General features: G+C 39.5%; 1 protein-coding gene across 5 annotated transcripts in view; it reads left to right on the top strand.

Annotated features, from left to right (window-relative positions):
- FBXL17 (F-box and leucine rich repeat protein 17) overlaps positions 1-26,078 on the top strand; it is a 511,156-nt gene that overhangs the window by 129,477 nt on the left and 355,601 nt on the right. For all 5 annotated transcript variants that reach the window (XR_011257397.1, XR_011257398.1, XM_069592650.1 and 2 more), the window contains exon 5: positions 20,583-20,690. Coding sequence is in view for 3 of the 5 variants with exons in the window: in XM_069592650.1 (XP_069448751.1) it covers positions 20,583-20,690 (108 nt within the window). In the remaining 2 variants the exon portion in view is untranslated. The remainder of the gene's footprint in view (positions 1-20,582; positions 20,691-26,078) is intronic.

Raw genomic sequence — 26,078 nt, 5'->3', positions numbered from 1 at the left:
GGAACAGCAGCAGTCCCTGTTACCATCTGTGGTGTGGATAGAATAGTGTTTGCCCTCTGCTGTCACGGAATCTGATATCGGGAAAGCTCTGTTGAAGGCCTGGAGTTATTTCTGTGACTTTTACCTCATATCAAGGCAAGGCATTGTCTGAAGCGTGTTTCATGTATCTTTCTGTATGTAGCATAGTATACTTAAATGGTATTTAAATTCTCAGACATGTGCACTGCCAACTTTCAGAAAAGAAATGATTGCTGGAATCCACACCAAGTATATTACTGTGCTTTCCCTAGTTTTTGTAGTTTTACTTGCTCCAGAATTTCTGGAACCAGTTTGAAAATAGTGTTTTTTTTAAGAATATTGTTTAACCAAAATTTGTTATCGTCACTGATTTTCTGATTTAGCAAAACACTTGCTGAGTTGACTTTGTCCTTATGATATTTTTAAATCTGTCAAGCACTATTCTTCAATCATGTGTTAGTATGTTTCCCATTTTTGCTTAATTGCTCTAGATGCTGTACAACCTAAGCCAGTTTTATATCTGGTAACCAAAAAATCCAAAAGCCTTTGACTGTGTGGATCACAATAAACTGTGGAAAATTCTGAAAGAGATGGGAATACCAGATCATCTGACCTGCCTCTTGAGAAACTTATATGCAGGTCAGGAAGCAACAGTTAGAACTGGACATGGAACAACAGACTCGTTCCAAATAGGAAAAGGAGTACGTCAAGGCTGTATATTGTCACCCTACTTATTTAACTTATATGCAGAGTACATCATGAGAAACGCTGGACTGGAAGAAGCACAAGCTGGAATCAAGATTGCTGGGATAAATATCAAGAACCTCAGATATGCAGATGACACCACCCTTATGGCAGAAAATGAAGAGGAACTCAAAAGCCTCTTGATGAAAGTGAAAGAGGAGAGTCAAAAAGTTGGCTTAAAGCTCAACATTCAGAAAAAGAAGATCACGGCATCTGGTCCCATCGCTTCATGGGAAATAGATGGGGAAACAGTGGAAACAGTGTCAGACTTTATTTTTTTAGGCTCCAAAATCACTGCAGATGGTGATTGCAGCCATGAAATTAAAAGACGCTTACTCCTTGGAAGGAAAGTTATAATCAACCTAGATAGCATATTCAAAAGTAGAGACATTACTTTGCCAACAAAGGTCTGTCTAGTCAAGGCTATGATTTTTCCTGTGGTCATGTATGGATGTGAGGGTTGGACTGTGAAGAAAGCTGAGCACCGAAAAATGGATGCGTTTGAACTGTGGTGTTGGAGAAGACTCTTGAGAGTCAGTCCCTTGGATGGCAAGGAGATTCAACCAGTCCATTCTAAAGGAGATCAGTCCTGAGTGTTCTTTGGAAGGACTGATGGTAAAGCTGAAACTCCAATACTTTGACCACCTCATGCGAAGAGCTGACTCATTGGAAAAGACTGTAATGCTGGGAGGGATTGGGGGCAGGAGGAGAAGGGGACGACAGAGGATGAGATGGCTGGATGGCATCACGGACTTGATGGACGTGAATCTGAGTGAACTCCAGGAGTTGGTGATCGACAGGGAGGCCTGGCGTGCTGCGATTCATGGGGTCGCAAAGAGTCAGACACAACTGAGCGACTGAACTGAACTGAACTGAACAAGAAAATCTCCCAGTTGTGAAATTATAGGAGTGGAACAAATCTAAGTAATAAACTAATAGGTGCAGATTTAGAAACTTTAAAGATATGTCCAAATTGCTTTCCAAAATGCTTATGCCAATTTATACTCTAAACAATAATGGAAAGGTATTCTTTTTTTTTTAATATTATATCCAACACTTGTGCAAAAGGATTCAGCAATTTCACTTCTGGATACACATATATGTGTATCTTACAGAAGCTTTTGTACATATTTCAAAGAGATATACAAGAATGTCCATTGCAACATTGTTTGTAAGAATTTAAATATACATTGATAATGTAATTCATAAATGTATCACGGTTTCTTAAAGAATTGAAAGTAGCTAAATTAATGGAGTAGATTTACACATCAGTATGTCTGCGTCTCAACAACATAAGGTTGAATGAAAAGCAGACTGTAGAAGGGTATATAAAGTACCCTTTTACAGAAAGAATGAAGCCTGTGAAATACCACTCTATAGGACTGGTGTGATATTATTTAGCTTTCTAGAGGGTTTATTTAGGATGGAGAAATGTGTGTTGTGTCTAACAGGGTAGACAGTCATCTATGATGTAGTTGTAGGAGAGCAACTATATGATGTGTTTACCATTGTATGTCTTTCTGTTTGTAACCTACTTGTCTTGTAGTCCTGCCGACTTCTTTTTACTCAATGTCAAGAAACCTTGTGAATTTTGAAAACCAGATAGTGGATTTTATCAGGGCAATAAAGTGTGGCTGTAGAAGGATTTCTTTTAAAGGGTCGTTTGATTCAACTGATAAGGGATCAGGCATTTATTGAGTAGCTATTATCAGACCCCAAACTAAAGGGGTCAGACTTGATTTTCCTGTTCTAACTAAATAAGGAAATAATAATAGCTAAAAGCAACTATCTCTGAATAAACGAGATTTATTTCTTCCTTATTAATACGTAAAGAATTCTAAGAGAGAATGCCTTGAGATCTTTTGTATCTTGCAGGTTGGTGAAAACAAGAGGTGTGATAATACCTGGTGGGTGCATATGAGTCATAGTGTTTCTGGAAGATACTGTAGCAAAATCTCTCAAAATTAAAAAGAAAATGTTCTTTACCCAGAAATACTGCAGATAACTTGTACATGTTTTTCAAAATATATATATACAAGGATATTCATTGAAGTACTGTTTGCAATAACAAAACAAAATAGACAACAAAACAATAAATAACACAAATATAAAATTGGTTAAATAAGTTTGTATTTTCATATGATAAAATACTTTGCAGTTATGTAATTGAAACAAGCCTATGCATGTTGATGTGGAAGATCTCCAAGGTGTTGTAAGTGAAAACAGGAAAGCTGCAAAACAGAGTATCAAGCTTGAAACTGTTGGAGGAAATTAGAAAGAAAGATACACAGGAACATATATTATACACGAGCAGATACGTTAAAATTATTTTGGTAAGAAACTTGAGTGATTACTTTGGGAAATGAAAGTGAGGAGAAGATGGATTTTACTTTTCATTTGGTTGTTTTCAGTACCCTTTATATTTTCTAAACTAACACATGTCTAACTAATGTTTTTTAAAAAATGCTAATAGAATTCATTTCTGATTTTCTGTCTCTTCACCCACCAGCCTTATTTCTGCTTTTATGATAAAACACACAGCTACAGCAAGGAAACAAGCAAAAATCAACAGAGTGATTATATAAAACACAAAAACAGTTATGTTTTCAGTGAGTATAGATGGTCACTGAAAAATACCCTTCAGAATAGGTTGGTATTAGTAGTTATTTATTGTCTTGTTAGTTTAAAACATGCTGTAAAGGGCAGGACAGTAATGTCTGAAGCCAATTGGTCATTAACTGTGGTAATCATTGACCTTAAAAAGAATTGGTCTTCTAAATGATTTTCTGAAGTTAATAACTATATTTGAAGATTAGCAGTTATATTGTGATGGTGACAAGCATGCCAAAAGACTTGGCCCCATTCATATGAAAAATTATGTTTTTAGTGTGTAATTTGCAATGGCATTCATCAAAATTATTCATTCTTTCTAAAAGGAAAAAATTGATTGGGAGCAGTCACAGTGCCAAGGTTAGCATTAATGGTGCTAAAGCATCTAAATTTCCTGGCTTGTAAACCTTTTAAAAACATTCGAAAAGATTTATATGGCTTCTTGGATATGTAACAGTTCTTAAAAAATAATAAGGTCACTTTTTTCTTGCATGCAAAAAACGTGTTTCCCAGTTGTAGAAGAGAAATGTCAGGCTTTTCTAACTAGTTTTACAGTCTCTTCGTTCATTGGGGTTTGCTTTTGAGTAAAGGAAAGAGAAGTTGGTTTCCCTGCCCTAATGTGGCGGCCTCCAGTGGGGCCTTGCCCTGCGCTCATGTTTTGTTAGTATAGGAAAATGTCTGATGGTGGGCACGTGACCTCTATTAACGTGTTTCAGAAAGCATGGGTCATGCATGTGCTGTTTTTCTCAGCTCTGCACTGCTTCTCAAGACATCCTGCCTGGGGTGGTGGACTGTGGACCAAGGTCACGGGGGCGGGGGGCACATTGCTTCATTTTTGTGCTGTGTCTGTAAGTTGCACTCTTAGGCAGGTTCATGGCTTTACAAAGATATTACCAGACAACCAGCTTCACTATTTGAATAAGCTGAATATAGAATTCTCCCAGTAATAAAATATGCATGATAACTTTTAAAATATGGATTCACTCTGTTTCTGTAAATTAGCATGTTGGTACAGAATAAAGCAGTATATTTAGTAGTGTTTGGCCAGATTATAAGTAGGAATCAGCCTTTGCTGTTAATCATTTTTTAAAAATCATAGTTAAAATGATGTTCCGAGGTCTTATATGAGATGCATTCCTGGCTTGTCTCACAGCATCCCTAGGAGGGAAAGAGATGAAATCCTCCTTTCTTAAAGCAGTAACTGGGATAAAGCACGTCTAGACATGTAGTGTGGGGTCAGGAAGGACTTCGGTCTCTAGGCCGAATGATGAAGATAGTGTGTGCATTTGCCTGTTGAAGAAGAGGGAAGAATAGGGTGTGGGGAGGATTAGGATGGGTTGAAACCTGGCTTTGGATTTTTCTCAGTCCATCCTTGCTCAAACGTTTCAATATCAAATGTAATTTAGAAAACTCAAGAGGAAGAGTGAAGTTTATTGTATTAATCCAATTTTTTACTTTTTCTCTTCCTCTTTCTTACTTCCCAATGTTCCAAGAGTAGTTCTTTTATTGTTTATTTTCCTTTTCAAGAACTACTTGCTATTTTTTTAGGGTAGTTCTGCCGACAACAAATTTTGTAAGTTTTTCTTCATCTTTGAATGAATGTCTTGGTCTTCTGAAGGATATTTTTGCTGGATATAGAATTCCGGCTTGATGGTTCATTTCTTTTAGCACTTGAAAAATATTGTCCCATTTCCATCTAGTGTCCTTGGTTTCTGAGGAGAAATCTGGTATAATATTGAATTGTTTTCCAAATTCCAGCTTTAAAGAGACTTTGCTGCTTTCAAGGTTTGTTTGTCTTTAGTTTTAGAAATTTGATTATGATATGTTAGAGCATGTGATTCTTTGCGTTAATCCTTTTTGGAGTTCACTCATCTATTTGAATTTGTAGGTTTATTTTTTAAGCAGGTTTGGGGAAAATTCCACCATTATTTCTTTGAGTACTGTTTTAGTTCCACATTCTTTCCCCCTTTTTTTTTTTTCTGGAATACTTATAGCATGAATGTTACATTTTTCTTGGTCTGTTTTCTCTCTGTTTTCATATTGGGTACTTTATATTTTTCTGTCTTCCATTTACTAGCTCTTTCCTCTCTTATCTTCATTTTAATATTGATAGCATCCAGTGACATTTTTTCTTTTGGATTATTTTAGTTTTCAGTTCTAAAACTTCCATTTAAAAAAAATATATTTTCTATATCTTTCTGAGACATTTTAAAAGTTTTGCTTTAAGAATGTCTGTACTTGTTTATTGGAACATTATTACGATGTGTAATTTTATGTTTTTGTTGGATAATTCCAGCATCTCTTGATCTTTCCCTGGGAACCTGAAGACAACATCGTGGTGAATTCTCTGTATTATTTTTTTGCCTCACACATCCCTGATTGAGTGCTGGAGAAGCTAGCAGTCTGGAAACATCAGTGAACATAGGCAAAAAACCAAAAAAAACACAAAAAAGCAAAACTCAGGAAAGCCCCACTGTTGTGCTTTTTCTGGCCAAAGTGTCAGAGTCTTCCATGCATTTGTTTTATTTATATATAATGCCCACCTTTTTTTTTGTTTGTTTTTTTGCTGTACTTCTCAGGAAGAGTAGGCTAATGCATTCTGTCCTGGAACTAGGAGAAACGCTGTGTGAATGTTAATCCCTGACATGTGGGAAATGTGAATCATGTCCCTTCCTAGCTTAATGTAGATGACGATACAAATCCCCAGAAGCCATGAATGCCTTGAAGATGTTCAGAAGGCAGTCCACGTTAAACGCCAAGAGTAAAAAGTAAAATGTGTTCAGAACTGTAAAAAAAACAACTTTGAATATCAGAAGTTTAGATATATTAACTTTTAAGGAAATCTTGTTAAAAATTTCAGACCTGACGTTAGAAGAAATGATAGAATAAAACAAAGTTAACTGTAATCGTTTATACTTTTAGGAGAATGACCCGATGTATGACAAAACTCTAATCTGGTACTTATCTCCATTTTTACAGAATATAAAAGTGAGGTAGAGAAGATTAAGAAATAAGAAGAATTCCAAGGTGGCTACAAGCGCTGCCTAGGGCAGAACCAGATTTTTGATGCTTGGATGTTTTCATTCTTACCGTGTATTTTGTACATCCACATCTCTGGGCCTTTGCACTGTGGTTCTAAGTGGTCCTGGCTCACGTTTCCTATGTCTGAAATGGTCTTTTAAAGGTCTCTCCTTTGTGATTTTCAGGATACCATTTGGTCCTCACACAAGTGCACAAGAGCAATTTTTATGTAACTGTTTTAGCATTTATATCATGTTATTATGGGTAGACTGCTCTCCACCACCAGTGCATACACATATGTACTATACAGAGCTTTCACACACTTGATGGTAAACATTTGTACATTGAGTTAACATTAAAATCTGGCTCCCAGTTAGGCACTTCCTTTGTCGTGTTTTAGTGCCTCCTCTAAATATAAAGAACTCTGCAATGTTAGGCAAGGACAGATTGCTTAAGATTTCGAAAGACCAAGCCTCTTCAACCAAGTAAACCAAAAATCTCATTGAACAAAGATATATTTCTTTTGATGCTTTAGTGTTTCTTTTTTTTTTTTTATGAGATTGCAAGAACTTGGTTTTCACCCAGATTGAGATATGATCTTTTTCCTCTTTTGCCAAATTAATGAATTCATTTGAAAGCAGTTGTATTGTTTGTAGTATATAAATTCCTTACATGCGTTGTCTTTTTTAATCCTCACACAGCTGAGTGGGGTTGGGTACTGAAGGACCTGCGATGAGAATATTGGGATCTGGAGAGGTTAAGTATGCAGCTGGCAGGAGGCGAAGTGAGTGACTCAGGCTAGTCCTTGTGACTTCAAGCCTAGACCGTGTGCAGCTCTAGAGACATCTCAGAGCCCACACGGTCATGCCCATTCTTCTGTTTAGGTACGTGCTCGTGCACATTAGATTTGCTGATCTTGATGTCTTGAAAACGCGAGGAAGAGGGAGAGGTCTGTGGGAGGGCAGTAAGCAAAGCTGCAGGCTGCATGGCGTCTGTTCCTCACCCGTCCTTGGTGCGCACGCGCTACGTCGTTTCAGTCGGGTCCAGCCAGGCTCCTCTGTCCACGCGATTCTCCTGTTAGGAATACCAGGCTCCCATGCCCCGCCTCCAGGGGATCTCCCCGACCCCGGGGATGGAACCCACATCTCCTCTGACTCCTGCACTGGCAGGCGGGTCCTTTACCTCTAGCGCCGCCTGGGAAGCCCCCAAGCCTTGGTGCTTGGTTTTGATTCCTGTGGTTAGAGGTGAGGACCAGCACCGGAAGGAACGATGTACGGAGAAACAGGCATTGTGAGGTGGTGCGCCCCAAGCGGAAGGCTTTGGGGCAGGCGGTGAGGATGCGTGCAGGACCAGAAGCTTCGGCCCTTAGAGGGAATCACGCCGGAGTAGTCACGAGAGCAGGAACAGCTGGGAGCTCTGCTGAATGGCGTGGAGGCCACGGGAACCAGAGGTGGTGGCCAGAGCAGGGCAGCACCCTGGGCAGCCGCAGCTAGTAGCCAAGCGTCTGAGCAGGAACGAGGTCCTGCTGTGGCCATCTCAGAAGCCTGGAGAGCGTTGGGAGAGGCTGGTGCCCACCAGTCAGGCTGGTGGGGGACTCTGCTTCCCTCATTAGGTCACTGAAAGCAAAGGAAACCCTGCCTTATGATTCCATGCAGGTGAAGTCTGGGATATATTTGATTATTATTTTCAGATAAAATACAGATGAGAAGCTGTGTAATGCAAGCACATTATCACCATGTCGCTAATGCAGTTGGTTTTGAGAATTACCTGGGTTGCATCTCTTCACTAAGCATTTCATATTTGTGTTCATTTAGAGTATTTTTTAGTACAGCGTTGTTTGTTATCCAGTTATATGTTGGAACAGGGATATGGTGTTTACCATTTTTTTGCTCTATATTTTCATTCTAAACTAGTGAACTGACTCTATGTAGTATTTTTTATGTTTCTTAATATCTTTTAATATATAGGGGAAATATATAAACAGATTTTCAAAAACTTGTGTTTTGGCTTACCCAAGCAAAGTGTACTTAGGTATATTGTTTATTGTTTTATAGTATGTTTTCTTCTTATTGCATGGAAGAATAATGACTAGATAGAAATATGGTACTGATTTATAAATAAAAATATTTTATAGGTTAAAATAAGTTCGCTTTTTCTAAATTCTAAGAAAATTTTCATTTTGTTTCTTAAAATTTCTAAAGTTGCAAGAAGATTATTTAGGTTTTACTCTTATTTATATGAGTAAATTGTATTTTATTTCTATTATTATTTTTTAGAGATTGTGCAAGCTGTCTGTGTCTATTTCTTTAATGTACCTAAAATTCGTCTTCTAGTTTCTTGTTGGGAAAAATGCCTCAAGTTCATGAAGACTGTAAACTTTCAAAAGCCTTATCCCATATTTTTTTCTTTTTTTAAACATTTGTTTTCTGTTATCATAAGAATATAAAAATATTGATGTAGAACTCCGGAAAATAAGAGGAACATAAAGAAAATTAAAATCACACTTATATAATCCCACTAGCAAGAGGCAGTTAACATTTTATCACGTGAGTTTTTTCATTCTGCTTATATACTTAGCAGAATGATGTTTAAACTCCTAATAATTATATAATCCTGTTTTATCACACTGTATTTTTCTGACTTCACCAAATGTTTAAAAAGATATGATCTTTCATGGCTACATGGCAGTCTATCAAAAATATACACCATAATTTAGCCATTATCCTATTTTAACACATCTGAGAGGATTCTGTTCTTCTCTTGCTGTAAATGCTGCTGCGGTGAGTGTCCTGGTCCACAGATCTGCCCTCCTCTCTGCTGGGCCCATTGCCCAGACGTTCCTAGACGTGCTCCTTCTGGGTAAAAATGGGTAAACACCTTTAAGACCTTTACACTGTAGTTTGCATAAATGTAAATAAAAATCAGCTAGTATAGTGCCTGGCAAATAGGCACTCAGCTACCGACTTTTTCTTAGCAGTAGAAATTCTGCAGTATCGTCATTTCATCCTCAGTGAACTGGTGTTTCCAGTACCCACCTTTCCCAGTTTGATTCATTGCTTCACGTGTTCAATAAATGTGTAGGGAGCAGCTACTACCTACCAGGCCCAGTGAAGGTGTCTGTTGACTTGGACTTAGAGAGGATGTTTTGAAAATACTGAAAGACCTCCTTTGACCCTTTTTCCTAGAGACATGAATCTGGGTCTTGACATTGCTCATGAGCTCTGCTCTTTCTGAGCTTCTAATTTGAAAAATGAAATTAAACATATTTATACATACTTTTTTCCCCCTCTGCCAAAATTGACAAGGAAAACGCCTCCTTTGCATTCTTGTTACTTAGCATGGCTGCTTTCGTGAAGGTTACGTGTGCAGACCAAGTGGAGTAGGTCAGGGCAGCTGGTGGACTTGCTGTCTTGCTTCTGGTTATGGTGGGAACCTTATTAAAGGAGGTGGGGTTTTATGAGCTGTTTGAAATGTAAGAAAGAACATTTAGCGAGCTATGAATGTATTTGTCTGACATGATGAAAAATGTATAACCTAATTTTAGGTTTTGTTTTCTGATAATAGGTTTTCTTGTTTAAAGAATGTTAAACATGAATATGTAAGAAATGTTCTATATTCATACATTAGGGTGTTGGTACATTTTTTTTTTAAACAGGAGATTATTGGCTTTCATTTCTGATTAAAACACAAATTGTTAGGACTTTATACCTTGGTTAGATTTTATTCATCCTGGGAAGCGTTTTCTGTTGTTAAAATATTAAAACTTAATCTGAAATATTTTCACAAACACGAGTGACTTTTTGAAGGTTGTTCTCTTGAATCTATATATTTTCTTTTTGCATATTATACATCACCCTCCTAGGGAGGAGGTGGTTCTTTCTTGTTATAGAATATTATACTTATAAATCAAATCTTCTCATATATTGATGAGTTCCTTAAAATCACAGGAAAGAAACTCCACTATTCTACTTATTATCTGACACATTATATATTTAGGAGCATTACAAAGCCCAGTTTTGGTGTATATACTTTGAAAGAATAGTAATGTACTGCCATATCCAAGTGCTGTTAGACTAAAATAGTTTGTAAGTCAGAACATTAAAAAGAGTCAATGTACCCTTAGAAAATAGAGAGTTGTTTGGATTGCTTCCTTTTATTATTGACAGTTTTAGACATATTACAAAGTATAGGTTAACCTGTGTACAATTAAACTTGCTACTGATATTTTACCAACTGAAAGTCTCATTTGCCTTACATTTTTCTCCCAATGTGACTTCAGCCTGGTGAACAAGTGTAGAATCATTCATGTGTTGCCATTTCTGTTTCTAACGACTTGGTGGTAGGTGGGACATATCATAACAGAGACTACCACTAAATGCTGCTGTATATGTTTTATCAAGTACAATGATAGGAAAAAAGTTAATTTTGTACAATAGCATTCAGCACGCCAGCACCATGGAATGGGGGAAAGGATGCATGTACACTGTGTAGGGGCTCCTCTTTGTTAAGTACACTGTATGGAGTGTGTCCAGCACATGGGGATTTTCTTTTAATGCTCACAAGAAGCCTGTTAGGTTTCTATTCCATTTTCATACTTTTGGAAAGCAGATAAATTCTTTAAAGTCAGACAGCTAGGAAGACGAGGGGCTGGATTGCAATTCAGGCTGAGTCCAGTGACTTCAGATAATCTTACATTTCTGAGATAAAGGAAAAGTTTAATGTCACTGGTTTGAAATTAATACAATGATTATATTTAAAATCCTTCGTAAATTGCTCATATTATGAGCAGCCAGTTAAGAAAAGGTGTGATAGTGGGCATAAAGGGTTCAGAAGAAACACTAGGAAAAGGCAGGAGAAGCACCAGGGAGAGGTAAGGGAATGGGTGGAGATGGAGGAGAGGGCCGCGCACGTGTCAGGAAGGGGAGGAGGTGTTCGGGCAGAGGCTGGGGAGCAGGCAGAGAACACCCGGTTTTGCAGATAAAGAGAGGCCTCGATGGTGTGGGAGTCTAAGGAAGTTACCTTTATCATGGTGGTTTTTCTCTTCCTCCGTGACTTTCAGCAAGCCTCTTGAAATACTAACTAGCTCTTCTGCTGTTCTGAGCACTGTTCTTTGTGTGTGAGCCTTCTGGGACTTCAGTTCATTTTACCCTTTGTGATGAAACCCCATTCAAAGTTAGATGAGTCAGAATTCAAGTTGTGTATACTGCTTCTATTTTCCCCTGTTTTCTTGCATAACGCATGATGCATCCACACAGATTTTGGTAAGTGATCTGTCTGGTGGATTTAATTTAGCCCTCAGTCATATTCTTATAAATTTCACTTTGTACTCTTTGAAATGAACCCTCAAACTAACCATATCTGTTAATTTAAAAGTTGTGTTTAGAAATGAAATAAAGCTTGGCAGAATGGAAGATGCGTTACTTTCAGAGAATTGAAACATTTTTTCTGTGATATGACCAAAGAATTAAATTAGTTGTATGTTTATGAAACAAGGACTTTATTATCAGCTATGTTTATTTATTACTTAATGGGTCTCAAATTTAGCACTCATGTAGATTCTTTGATTGTATTTTAGTACATTATGGAGTATGTTGTAATGCAAAGGACACTGGGCTCACATATAAGGTGGGGCAGGTTACTTTAACTTCTGTGTTTCTTCATTTGTGAAGTGAAATTTGCACCTGCCTGCGTATCTAACTGGGTGAGTGAACAGATATGTACGTATACTAGAAAATGTCCTGTAAATATCGTTGCTAAATACAACTATGATTGTTAGGTTTGGATATTTCTCTTTAGATTTATTCCTTTCATTAATTAAAGGGTGAGCTGATGCAGAATAGACTAATTATTCTGTTTCATTTACTTTACCCAAGTATTGAATTTCAATAAAACAAAGTATTAGTTAAAGAAACTTGGTCAGCAAACTAGAGGGAAATGGTTGAGTCATAGCTGACTTAGCATAGATCTTTTTAATAGGGACACGTATCTGTGCCGTTAATTCTGGACCAGTGTCTTTCCCTTTCACAGTACTTTAATGCATAACTTGTAAATCTCTTTTTATCAGCCAATCTGACTTCTCTAACCCCAGACTAACATTAAGCAAGACAGAATGAACAAAAATCAGGCAAGGTCAAACAAGCAATCAAATGATCAGATTCTCATTGGCCACTAATGGAATTTTAGACTTTTAGAAAATGATTAGTTATGAATCTCAGTGCCCTTGTTGACAAAGGGTCAGTTTTTATAAAATTGTTGTAAATTTTTAATGAGATTTTTAAATTACCATGTTGGATTATTATCTCCATAAAACTATACATAGTTCATTTTTCATATTAAGTCTCACATGAACATTTTTGCTGGAATGATAAGGGTATTATGGCTCTGATTTTTAAAAGATCCTATCTTCTAGAGATATACTGAAATATTTACTGATGAATGTGATGTTTTAGAGGTGGATAGAGCTATTAATAAAACAAAGTTGACAATGAGCTAGTAATTATTGATGGTGGATGATTGGTAAATGGAGGTTTATTTTATTGTTTTTTCTACTTTTTTATGTTTTTGAAATTTTTCATCATAAAATGTTAAAAGATTGTACTGTTTTGTGCTTCTGATTTACCTAATGAAATCATTGAATCATGCTAATTAAAAGCCAGAGTTGTATTAGTAAGCATGAGTTCTTAAATAATCCTTGTTTTTTTCATGATTTATAAAAGCAATACATATTCTAGCTCTCTACTGAAATGATATTGGGCATATAATGATATCAGGCATACAATAACTTAAAATATTTGAGAAGAATCTTATTTGTATAATTGAATATAATTTTTAGTCATAGTTTCGACTTCTTTCTATGTGTTGTTGTTTTGTTGCTAAGTTGTATACGACTCTTTGGTGACCCCATGGACTGCAGCCCACCAGGCCCCTCTGTCCATAGGATTTCCTGGGCAAGAATCCTGGAGTGGGCTGCCATTTCCTTCTCCAGGGGATCTTCCTGACCCAGGGATCAAACCTGCATCTCTCATGTTGCCAGGTGGATTCTTACTCACTGACCCAACTTTTTTTGTGTGCCATGTAATTATTGCACATATATAGAAAGGAATAATTGGCAGGCTAGTGCAAGTGATTAAAGGAGGGGTCACACTTGCAACAACTGTTTCTCATTTGCTCTTCTCACTAGACTGTAAGCTCCGTGAAGGCGGTTTGTCTTGGCGCGGTGTGTAGCGTGTTTGTAGCGTGTGCTTGTCTGGCACGGTGTGTAGCGCAGCACTTGGCGTGTAGTATTTACTCACTAAATGTTGTCTGACCATAGTTTAAAAGAATACTATGTTTAAATAATGTTCTTTTAGGTTTCTTTTTAAAATTCACTAAAAATATGAAATTTTTATTACAGTAAGAGCATAGTGAAAAGGTCTTACTGAAATGATTCATAAGGCGAATCCATACCAAGTACTTTGTCTCCGTATTCAGCCATTTCCTTTTATATGGTCAGTATGAATCTCTTTTGTGTTTTTGTTACACTGTCTCAAAAGGAGGGTGCATTAATTGTAAGTTTTTATAACCTGTGAAAAAATAGAATACAGAAAAGCAAAGATGAAAATGAAAAAGAAATTTTCATAGAGTTTGAAGACTAAATTAAATAAATGGAGAAATTTTATTGTATTTCATTTTTAAACTCCTGAAGGATCATGTATATTTGAAAGTGAAAGTCACTCAGTCGTGTCTGACTCTTTGTGACCCCGTGGACTATACAGTCCATGGAATTCTCCAGGCCAGAATACTGAAGTGGGTAGCATTTCCCTTTTCTAGGGGATCTTCCCAACCCAGGGATTGAACCCAGGTCTCCCGCATTGCAGGTGGATTCTTTACCACCTGAGCTATGAGGGAAGCCCATGTATGTTTATTCGGTATTGAAATCAGATTCTTCACTTGGGACTTTTATCATTATAGCGCTTCATGTAGAGCTTCTTCGTCTGTTGTCAGATGTGGATGCTTACTGACTGGCTCAGCCTAGCTGCTGGAGGTGCCCCTTGTTGTGGTATACTGCTGTTCACAAAGGGCAGGACCCTGCTATAGGCGTGACCCACTGGCAGCCTCCCTGAGGCCAGAATATCCCTTTAGTTGGTCCTCAGTTTACCTGATGGGCCTTGAAGGACAGCTTCCCTTTATCACCCTTCCCTTAGAGCCTTTAATGAATGGCACCATGCGTTAGGTGCCTGCAGGAGGCTGGAACTCGAGGGGACCTTATAGTTCTTTAACCCCTGTATGCCCATGTTATCAATAAAATAGATTCCTTCCATACCAAGTCACAACCATTCTGCCAGACATTCAACCCTCCATAACCTGGTTACTTCTTCAGACTTGGTTTCAGACCTGGATAGGGGATGGTGGGATGATGAACGAGGTGGAAGAACTAGGGAGGAGGCAGATTGTGCAGGGCCTTGTAGCTTATAGGAGCTGGGATTTTATCCTTCATGTAATTGGTATCACTGGAGGATTGTGAATGGCAGACTGACGTGATTTGTACACGTTGAAAGATCGCAGTGGCTCGATGGGTGGAGGATAGATTTGTGGAATCAAGAGTGGCAGAAAGATGTTCAGTGTGCAGGCTGCTGAAGATGCCCAGAAGGATGGCATGTCCTGGACCATGGTGATCTGTGGTGTCAGTACAGGTCAGTAAAGAGATAACCCCGTGACGCCACGTATGCCCAGGACTGTCTTCAGTGCTAACACTTGGAGGGGCTGGTTAGTTGTTAGATTTAGTTATGAGTTGTTTATGGATTGACTCCATAAGAATCTTTAAGAGAACTTACTAGAAGTATGTATTTCCAAGTCCTGAATTTGTAGGATTGGGGTGAACTCTAGGGAAAACTTTTTTCTGAGCAAAGTTGTGAAATACTTTATATTATTTAATACATTCATGTAGGATTATACAGAATAATTCTTTAATGTCACAAGTGTAAAAATGTACGAAGATTTCTTGACCTTTTTAGAATTAATGATATAAATTTCTTTCTTCTATTGATACGCTAGCATCATTCCCCAAATTTAATCTTTCAGCACAGATTACAAATCCCTTTTCATTGACTCAGTCTTATTCTGATAAAGATAGATCTCCCCACCCATGTTCTAAGGAAACTTTGTCTTAAAATAAGAAGAAGCTGCATCTCTTTATTTAGAGTCCTGAAATTTATATAAAAGCTTTTCCCATCCATATTTTCTTCGTCTTTAATTTTAATCCTTTTTAGGTGGATTATCAATTTCTACTTATGTGGTTTTATAATTCACTACCATTAACCCAGCTTCTTCATCACCTCTGAATTAGATAACGCCAACCCACTTTTGAGCTTCCCCAAAGGCTCAGCAGGTAAAGAATCCACCTGCAAGGCAGAAAACACAGGAGACCTGGGTTCAGTCCCTGGGTCGGGAAGACCCCCCTGGAGGAGGAAATGGTAGCCCACTCCAGTGGTCCTGCCTGGAAACCCCATGGACAGAGGAGGGCTACAGTCCATGGGGCCACAAAGAGCTGGACTTGACTGAGCGCGTGCACGCAGACACACAGCCCGCTTTTCCGCTTTCTGATTTGGGAGGATTCTTGGGGTGTATAGGAAACTATTACAGCATTTCAGCACGTCTGTTCTATCCTTAGGAGATGAAAAAAGTAATCAAGGGTAGTGCTTCTCTCTAGAAAATTCTTTAAAAAATAGACCCATTGTGCCTTGATCCCTGCCACTCTACCTCTCTGGGGCCGAAGGGAAGGCCTTAAATTTGCTTTTGCATTTGACTGGAAATTAGCACCGTGAAACGAATCACAACCTAGTATATATAAGTTAAGAACGTGAATTACAAAGTCTAAAAGATCGAAGTTTAAAGCCTACTTGGCCATCTGTTAGTGGTTTGATTTGGGAGAAGTCAATCTCTGATAGGCTTATTTTCGTTATCTGTAAAATGGGGCCAGGTATACCCTGGAGGAGGGCATGGCAACCTGCTCCAGTATTCTTGCCTAGAGAATCCCACAGACAGAGGAGCCTGGTGGGCTATAGTCCATGGGGTTGCAAAGAGTCAGGCATGACTGAAGTGTCTTAACACTAAAATGGGGCTAATATTGCCTGTCAAGGCTATTATAGGGATCCCCTGTTACAGAGAGGACTTAGCTTGGCCCACAGTAAGTCAAGTCAAGTCGCTCAGTCATGTCCCACTCTTTCCAACTCCATGGACTATAGCCTACCAGGCTCCTCTGTCCACGGGATTTTCTATTCCCTCTTAAGCTCTTTGGCTACTGGTACCCCAAACGTTGAGCTATGTCCAAAGACTGAATCTCTAGATTGACAATTCAAAAATATTATATAAACAATAATATAAATAATAATTTTATAACAGTAACTTTTCAAGCAAAATTAGTGACCCTGTACTGCTCACCTTCTGCTTTTTCTCTTTCTTCTAGTTAAGAATATTTTGGTCAGATAGGAACATTTCTTCCATAGTGGCTATTACATTTGCCCCCTGTCTTTGAGCTTTCTAGGCCTTTTGTTTCTACCTCCTGGGGGGAGTTCTTCTTGTGCCCATATTTGCTCTCATGAGAAACCACCCTCAAAGGATGTCTGGGTGAGTGCCGCTCTCAAGAGCTTTTGAGAGCCAATATCTTCCTTCTGCCTTTGCCCCCTGTGTTTCTGGCTTACATGTGTTTGGGCTTCAGCAACTAGAGAGGGCCCCTTAGGATTCACAGTGGAGGCTCTACTGGAATCTTGTGTGTGTCTATATTACTGAGGCTTTTCATGGCCCTGTGACTCTGAAGGCACAGGACATTGCTTATCCCTGATGCGTTTCCTCATCGTAACACTAAAGGCACGTGTGTCCTCTCCATGCTGGTATCAGAATGTCAGTTGGCTTTTAGAGTGCCAGCTTAAGGGGATGGTCTTCTCTGTCTCTGTCAACGTGGAGAGATGACACTGTTGAATCTGAGGTTCGTCTTCTCTTTTTCTCCATCACAGCTTTGACTAAAAGGTCAAAATCTGCTTTGCCAGCTGGTCTCATTCCCCTAATTTTCCAATATCACTTTCCAAATCCTGAGCCACATTTCTCTTTGCATATGAATTCTTATTTACTGGCTGGTTTTATCACAGTCTGTGAGTAAGTATGATCCCTCAAAAATCAAACCATTCCAGATGGGCTTTTCAACAAATAGGGCAATTCATGTGCAGACAAAATGAACCTTTCACCTTGCTTCACACTGTTCATGAAAATTAACTCCAGGAGCACCATAGGCCTAAATGTTAGTTCTAAGACCACCGTCAAGGAAATGAGAAGACAAAACACAGAATGGAAGAAAAAGATTCGTGAAACAAATACCTGATAAAGGACGTGTATTCAAGTTATATAAAGAACTCTTGCAACTTAATAAGAAAACAACTCACATTTAAAAATGTCTAAAAAAATAAGCTTATCATATGACTCAGTAATTCCAATCCTAGATATTTATGCAAGAGGAATGAAACATATGTCCATACAAAGACTTGTATGTGAATGATCACAAAGCATTATTTATCAAAGCCCCACACTGTAAACAAAATGTTTATAACTGGTGAGTGGATAAACAAAATGTAATATAGTCATACCATGCAAACCCACCCAGCAGTACAATGAGCCAACTACTGATACAGGTGATAGCAAGGGGGAACCTCAGACAAACAAACAAACAAAATTACTAGTGAAAGAAGCTAGACACAAAAGACTTTATTATAGAATCCTATTTACATGAAGTTTCTAGAAAAGGCAGCTGTAGGTGTGTGAAACAGATCAAGGGTCATCTCGCGGCAGGAGCGGTGACGGACTGCATATGGGCATCAGGGAGAAAGGGACTTTTTAGGGCGGTGTGATGAAGGTGGTCTATAACTGGAATGCAGTGTTGGTTGCACAGCTGTGTTAAGTTCACAGACAGCCCCTGCCCCCCGGGCACTCCCTCTAGGCTTGTTCGGCTGTTAAGGCTCTGTTGCTGCAGGAGGCGCCCCAACCTCTTATTTGACTCCTTGAGCTAAAAGAGGAAGACCCACGAAGCCAGTTTTAATACTTTGTCTCTGAAAGCTCCAACACCTTGGACCTGAGCTTTCCTGTGTCCTTCATCCTTATCTGAACTCCTCTTCCCCTTTTTGAAGATGGGTCTGGGAGAAGCCTGTTGTCAGATTAGGCAGGATGTTGAACCTGTTTCCCTCTCCTTCCCGCCACCCCCTGAGGTTTTTTTTTTTTTTTTTAATAGAAATTGGTTTTCACTGAAGCTTCAGGCAATTTCAGTGCCTTAAATATTCTTTCTTGACATAATGTTTTTAGAAAGCTGAGTGTCAGGAAGGCCCATTTTTAATTTATCAATGGCACCCTTAGTCTTAATATGCTGAAGCACACTTTACTTTTGAGGGCAGAATTAATCTTTTATCAGATGTACCATGGATGCTGTTGGTTTGATTATTTTAGGAAAACGTTCTTGTGTTGTTTCAGAATTAATGCTACCCACATAACTTTATTTTCCAATATCTGCTCAGAATAGATAAGGGAGATAAAAAGTAAGAGTCACCCATATTAAAGTTAATGCGAAGCAGGCGTAAGTCACTGCTGTTTGAAAAACTGACGGTGGTGTTTAACTTGTTGATTTCATCTTGACGGTGAGGAAAGTGAATCCGAAATTAACCCTATCATAGAGACTATCTGGACCTTCTTTTATATGCTACAGCTTGTAGAACAGTGGAGAAAATGTTAGCACGATTATAAGAAGATAATTTTATATATGGAAAGCTTTTGGAGGCTGGAGGAGACAAAAAAGGAATTTCAGTGTGCCCTTTGTTTAAAGCAGGGCCATGCAGAAATGCCAAAAGCTGTCAGTGTAACTTCTTTGCAGCTCTGGGGCCTCAAGTTTTCACATCCCTAAGAGTCACTTAGGGGCTTGTTAAAAATACAGATTCTTGGGTTACACCTCTTTTGACTCTGAGGTTTTAATAAATTCCTCAGGGGATTCTAATATGTATCACATTAGTTAGGGTTCTTCAAAGAGTCAGAATTAGTATGACGTCTGTGTGTGTGTGTGTGTGTGTGTGTGTGTGTATAAAAGAGATTATTGTAAGGAATTGGTTCCTGTAACTCTGGAGGCTGATAAATCCCCAAATCGGCGATCTGGAGACCAAGGAGAGCAGATGGTGTAGTTCTAGGCAGAGCCTAAACGCATAGGAACCAGGAGAGCTGATGATGTAAGTTCCAGTCCAAAGTTGAGTCTAACAGTGGGAAACTGGTATCTGAATGTGAAGGTAGGCAGAGAACGAGAGAGGAGGAAGAGAGAGGGGGAGAGGGCAGATCCTCCTTTACTCCCCTTTCTGTTTCATTCCTCCAGCGGACTGGATGTGACTGAGGTTGAGTGGTCACCTCGGAGAGGCAATCTGCTTTATTCAGTCTGCTGTTTCGAATGTTAATCTCACCCAGAAACCTTCACGAACACATCCAGAATAATTTTTAATCAAATATTTGGGCATCTCATGGTGTAGTCAAGATGACACATAAATTTAACCATCCTACCCTCCAAATCTGAGAAGTTTGAAACAGTGAGGGGCACATCCAGATTTCTTAGAAGAAACACTTGTAGGGAGAAGCCTCATAAAGAGACTGTTGTTGCCCTTTAGGAGACGGTTGTACAGTCTCAGTTATCAAATACGTCAGGGCTGAGCAAGCCACAGTGACAGAAAGCTGCCCGGACTTGGGGGCAGGGGTTGGACCTGGGGGACGGCTGCTGCTGGGCATGGGGCTTCTTTTTGGGGTGAGAAGCATGTTCTGGAGTTAGATGTTGGCGATGGTGGCACGACTTGGGAATCTGCTAAAAACCACTGGACTGCCCCCTTTGAAATGGTGAATTTCATAGCACGTGGAGTAAATGTCAGAATGCGTACATGTCTATTGAGGGAGGCATGAAGAAGTGGAGGTGGATACTGTTGACGTCTCTGAGACATGAAGACGTAAACAAACGTGGGCTGACAGAAGGGAATGTGGTGTTGAGGGCGGATTTAAAAAGCGCAGGACATCTTGGGGCATGCCTATGGATTCAGATGGTCCACTGGAAAAGGAAACGTTGATGCTGCAAGGTGAGGCCGGGGGAGTCTGCAGTGGTGAAATCCTGCGGTGCCGTCCTGACTCTCTCTCCTCCCCGCTCTCCCCAGGTGACGGACCAGTCGGTGAAGGCGTTTGCTGAGCACTGTCCTGAGCTGCAGTGCGTGGGCTTCATGGGTTGTTCGGTTACTTCTAAAGGAGTCATTCATCTAACCAAGGTAGGTTCCACGGCTGCGTCTCCTCGGTGTTTCCCAGCATCAATCGTACCAATGCCCTCGCAATGCTCCACATGCTTGAATGAGGACTGGTCAGACCATTATAGAGCTGTAAGTAGTGTTTGGTAAAATTAAAGTCAGTTTAAGTCAACAATACAAAATCTATCCTTTCTGAAATGGGACATTCATTTGAACAAGAAGCTTGCTTTTTGGCTTTTTTCATTTGCTAATAACTGTGAATGTATACAGTAAAGAAACATATATATGACAAGAATTGTTTCGATTTTAATGTCATGTATTGTGTTAGGAGATACTTTAATGAAAGTTTTCACTGCTCACATTATCATTAGATCTTCTGAGTATTTGGCTTTTAAGAAGTAAATATGGTCAGTTCATATGATTAAGCTGAACATATATGGTGAAAAGAGAAGTGAATGTATGCCAAAAATTAATTTCACAGTTTACTTACATACCAAATATCTGAAATCTCATATTTTAGCAATAATGAAAACATCAGTTCCTTTGTAATCTCTCACTTGTCACGCATCATCTGTGCTGTTTTTCAGAGTTCTATAATAATTATGAACTAATTCTTACATACATGTTTTAGAAGACTGGCTACTATAAAATTTACTTGTGTCTTATTCAAAATTTGTCATGTCTCTTCAAGCTTACAGTTTAGGGAAAAGAGTTTACAGTTTCTTCTCTCCTAGTGAAAGTGAAAGTCGCTCAGTCGTGTCCAGCTCTTTGAGACCCTATGGACTATACAGTCCATGGAATTCTCCAGGCCAGATCACTGGAGTGGGTAGCCGTTCCCTCCTCCAGGAGATCTTCCCAACCCAGGGATCAAACCCAAGTCTCCCGCCTTGCAGGCAGATTCTTTACCAGTTGAGCCACCAGGGAAGCCCAAGAGTACTGGAGTGGGTGGCCTATCCCTTCTCCAGGGGATCTGCCTGACCCAGGAATCGAACGGGGGTCTCCTGCACTGCAGGTGGATTCTTTACCAACTGAGCTACCAGGGAAGCCCTCTTTCCTCCTAGGAAAAGAGCAGATGTTTATAAATTACCTAGGACTGTGGCAATAAGGCCCAGAGGGTAGGAACCCAGGCTCTGTTGGCAGCTTGGGTTTGAATCTTGGCTCTGCCATTAATCAGCTGAGTGAACAAATTATTTTTCAGGGAATTAATTGAAGAAGTTCCTCAGTATCAGGACCATGGTAAGTGCTAGGTAAACTTTAGCTACTGTTGTTAAAATTAGTGGTGGCTCAGATGGTAAAGAATGTGCCTACATTGCAGGAGACCCAGGTTTGATCCCTGGGCTGGGAAGATCCCCTGGAGTAGGGAATGGCAACCCACTCCAGTGTTCTTCCCTGGAGAATTTCATGGACACAGGAGCCTGGCGGATTACAGTCCATGGGGTCGCACAGAGGTGAAGACAACTGAGTGACCAGCGCTTTCACTCTCCCTGAAAGAATCGGTGCTTGCGCGCGTGCTCAGCTGTCTGAGTGTGTGCCGCCCGGTGTGCTGCAGCCCGCCGGGCTCCCCGGCCCAGGGCCTCTCCAGGCAAGAATACTGGAGTGGCTAGCTGTTCTCTTCTCCAGGGGATCTTCCCGACCCAGGGATCGAACCTGTGTGTCTCCTGTGTGTCCTGCACCGGTCAGCAAATTATTTACCACTGTGCCACCTGGGAAGCCCAAAGAAGTGCTACCCTAGCTAAATTGCTAGAAGTTTGGAGCAAACTTTGAGGAAAACAAAATCACATCACTGTTTTGTTCTAGTGTATTTGAAACAGTGCCTGTGATTATTCTGTGTCTTCCATGACTGATGGGCTTTAATTATATTTTGAGGATTAGAACCTAAAGCTAGCAGAGCACACAGGCACGTTATTCTCTATTACTGCTCTATCAGAACATCTTCGTGTAACCAAGACCATATGCAACCATGATTTTTTACTCCTCTTCTATAACCTTGGCCTGAACATTTTCGTAGATGAATGTTTTTCCCGTCACATCATACACTGCTGTTTATAGTGCAGAGTAGAAATGCCTTTGGATGAACAGATTGTGCACAACAAGTGTTATAATGACCATATGTGGGCTTTTTACGATCACTTGAAATTGTACTCATTAAAGACAAAACAAGACTTTTTAGATCAGTAAGTGCTTCCCTGAACATTCTGAGATGGCCAGAAATTATGGTACACTGGTGCTTAAAAGATGAGAATTATTCTCTGTGACAAAGCAGCAGCGACAGCACATGTCAGCTTTGGAAGGCTTGATTTGCTGCGAAGACTATCCTGAAGATTGTATACCAGGATTGGGGGTTTGGCCTGTCAGCACTCGGAATCTACTGGATTCACATCAAAGCCGATCCGCAGCGGTTTAGGCTCATCCCTGTGCTCAGCACAGTGTTTTGGTGAGAAGACCCGTCTGTGGCATGATACTGCTTAGTTTCATGGATTCAGGTAAAGGCAAGATAGCCTTTTAAACGTACATTACTCTGGCTAAGCTAGTTTAGTTGTTTCAGCTTTTGAAAACCAAAGGTAGAACTCAAAATAAAGCTTTCTGTTAAACTGTGTTCTGAGAGTGTTTTTATACTAAGACATTATACAAAATGTAATTTACATTCACACAATGTTTGTAAATATATAAATGTTCCTAGAAAGTTGTGTTACCCTTATGGTCCTCATGGTGGATAGTTTTCAATACTTTTTTCTCAATATTTTATGTAATTTTTAAATAAATGATTAGAGGATGTGAAATACAGAGTGTTATCAGTATAAATATATTTAATTTAATATGATTGAGAAAATCTCTCCAACTTCCTACTTTGCAGTCTGTGACTCTCGAATTTGCTAATAGAGGCAAATGCATGAAATCTCTGTGCTTTGGTTTCTTCCTGTGAAGAGACGTGTCTGTAATAGAGGATCTATCTCTAGAGTTTCTCACAGCCAGACAAATCTCTGACTTTAAGAGTCATTGGCCTGGAAGGGACTGTGAGTGGCTGTCCTTGAATGCAAGGAATGTCAAGTCCTTACTAAATTAGAAGGGAAAATTGGGGATTTGTGACATCTTAGATTGTTAAATCAAGGGCAAGAAGACAGAAGATTGGGAACAAGATAAAGAATATTGATATTCCATTACCGTGGTCTCATGGACTTAATTTTACTTTGATGCTCTCCGTCTTGTCTGAACTCTATTGATGACGCACCCTTAGTCTTCAGATACATTCTGTTAATGTAAGCAATAATGAAGTAAGAGGCCTTCCTTCTAAGCTATGCAAATGAGAGTCCAGAAATAGCTGACAACGAACGCACACAGGTTGAGAAGGTAAAGTCAGCTTTCCTGGAGTGGGTTCGGAAGCAGGGACGAGAGCTTCTGAGGTCTCTGTTTTGCCTCCGAAGTTGAGAACGTTAATGATGTGCAGTGTCCGGCAGAATTGTGTCTCCTCCAACCCAGAACTTCTCTCAGGTGTGGAAGCGTTTCCAGCTCATAGCACAGGGAAGGGTAGCCCAGGCAAAGCCTAGCAGGCGACCTGGGTAAACACAGAACAGAAGTCCAGGGAGACCGGGGTGGCCAGGCGGAGAGAGCTGCGTAGAAAACCCTGGAGATGAGTATATGCTCTCCCGTGCTTATCTGGTCCTAATAACCCACGAGTAAAGAAATCCCAAGAGAAACAAGGAAGTAGTAATATTTTGAACTGAAGGAGAACAAAGACACAACACACCAGATTTAGTGGGATGCTGCTAAGGTACTCACTTTGGTTAAACAGCACCAAACACCTACATACGAAGAAAGGAAAGGTCTCAGGTTAACGGCCTTAGATTCTGCCTTATGAAACTTGCAAAGAGAAGAGTAAATTAAACTCAAAGTAAGCAGAGTGAAGGAAATAATAAACATCACAGTGGACATTAGTGAAATGGAAAGCAAAAAGAAATATTAATGAAAGTGCAAAGCTGGTTCTTTGAAACACTAGATAAATCTGTAAAAGAGGGAAGGAGAAATTGCCAGTGCCATGACTCAGAGGAGCAGCGTAACTGCAGAGTCTCCAGATGTTAAAAGGGTAACGGGACCATCATGAGCACCTTTACGCCTCTGTATTCAACAAGTTAGATGAGATGGAAAATTTATTTGAATGTCGTGAATTTCCGAAGCTCGCTCAAGAAGAAATACTCAGTAGATAGCCTGGATACCTCTGTTCGTTAAAGAAATTACTTTTGTTGTCAAAAACCTTCCCTCAGTCATACTCCCTGCCCAGAGTGCTTCACTGGTGAATTCTACCAAATATTTGTTATATTTCAAAACTTTTTCGGACCTCCCTGGTGGCTCAGATGGTGAAGAATCTGCCTGCAACCCAAGAGACCCAGGTTCGATCCCTGGGTTGGGAAGATCCCCTGGAGAAGGGAATGGCTACCCACTCCAGTATTCTTGCCTTGGAGAATCCCATGGACAGAGGAGCGAGATACATACTTGAGTTATTTACTATTGGAATGATACAGCATTAGGGGTTTGTATCAAAATATCATAGAGCAGATGAAAAAACAGAAAAGTGGATAGGCCAATAAAGGAAACAAAAATGGCAAAATAGAGATAATTGAGGTGGGCTATAGGACAAGAGGGTTCATTATGTTGTTCTCATTACTCTTGTTTATCCTTGAAAACTTCCGTAATAATGCAGCTTTTAAGAGGTTAAAATTGATATTAATATACCATGATAAATCATGTTATTCAATCACATACTTTTTAAGAACTCACAGGAACATGGAAATAGCTCAGGATGATAATGAATACTCAAGTGCATTACATATAATATTAGTTTGAAATCATTTGAACAGATAAGCTAGTGGAGTCTGAAATATCAAAGTAGCACGTTCTATAGTACATGTAGTTGTAGTTGGTGTGCAAACTTGAGGTCTGCTCTGAGTTCATGAGTTTCATGCCACTGATCCATTGTGAATTGACTTCAGTTCAGTTCGCATGATCTCAACCAATAGTCAGGAAGATGCTATTTTATTCATAAATGACTAAATACTCATTTAATGACTAGTCAATAAATGTTAAAAAGAGGAAGAATTTTTGAGAAAACTTCATTTTTTTATATGCTATATAAAATTTATATTTGTCATACCTTAGGGGTAGATGTTTTTCCTTTTTAGATTGTTGATATATTTTAAAGTTGTTAATTAATTACTGATATTAATTCTGATACTGTGCATGCATGCTAAGTCACATCAGTCATGTCTGACTCTTTGCGACTCTATGGACTGTAGCCCTCCAGGCTCCTCTGTCCATGGGATTCTCCAGGCAAGAATACAGGGGTGGGTTGCCATACCCTCCTCCAGCGAATCTTCCTGACCCGGGGATTAACCTGTGTCTCTTATGTCTCCTGCATTG

Source organism: Ovis canadensis, chromosome 5, assembly GCF_042477335.2.
Source record: "Ovis canadensis isolate MfBH-ARS-UI-01 breed Bighorn chromosome 5, ARS-UI_OviCan_v2, whole genome shotgun sequence".
NCBI lineage: Eukaryota > Metazoa > Chordata > Mammalia > Artiodactyla > Bovidae > Ovis > Ovis canadensis.
This window is presented reverse-complemented; position numbering and strand designations above follow the sequence as displayed.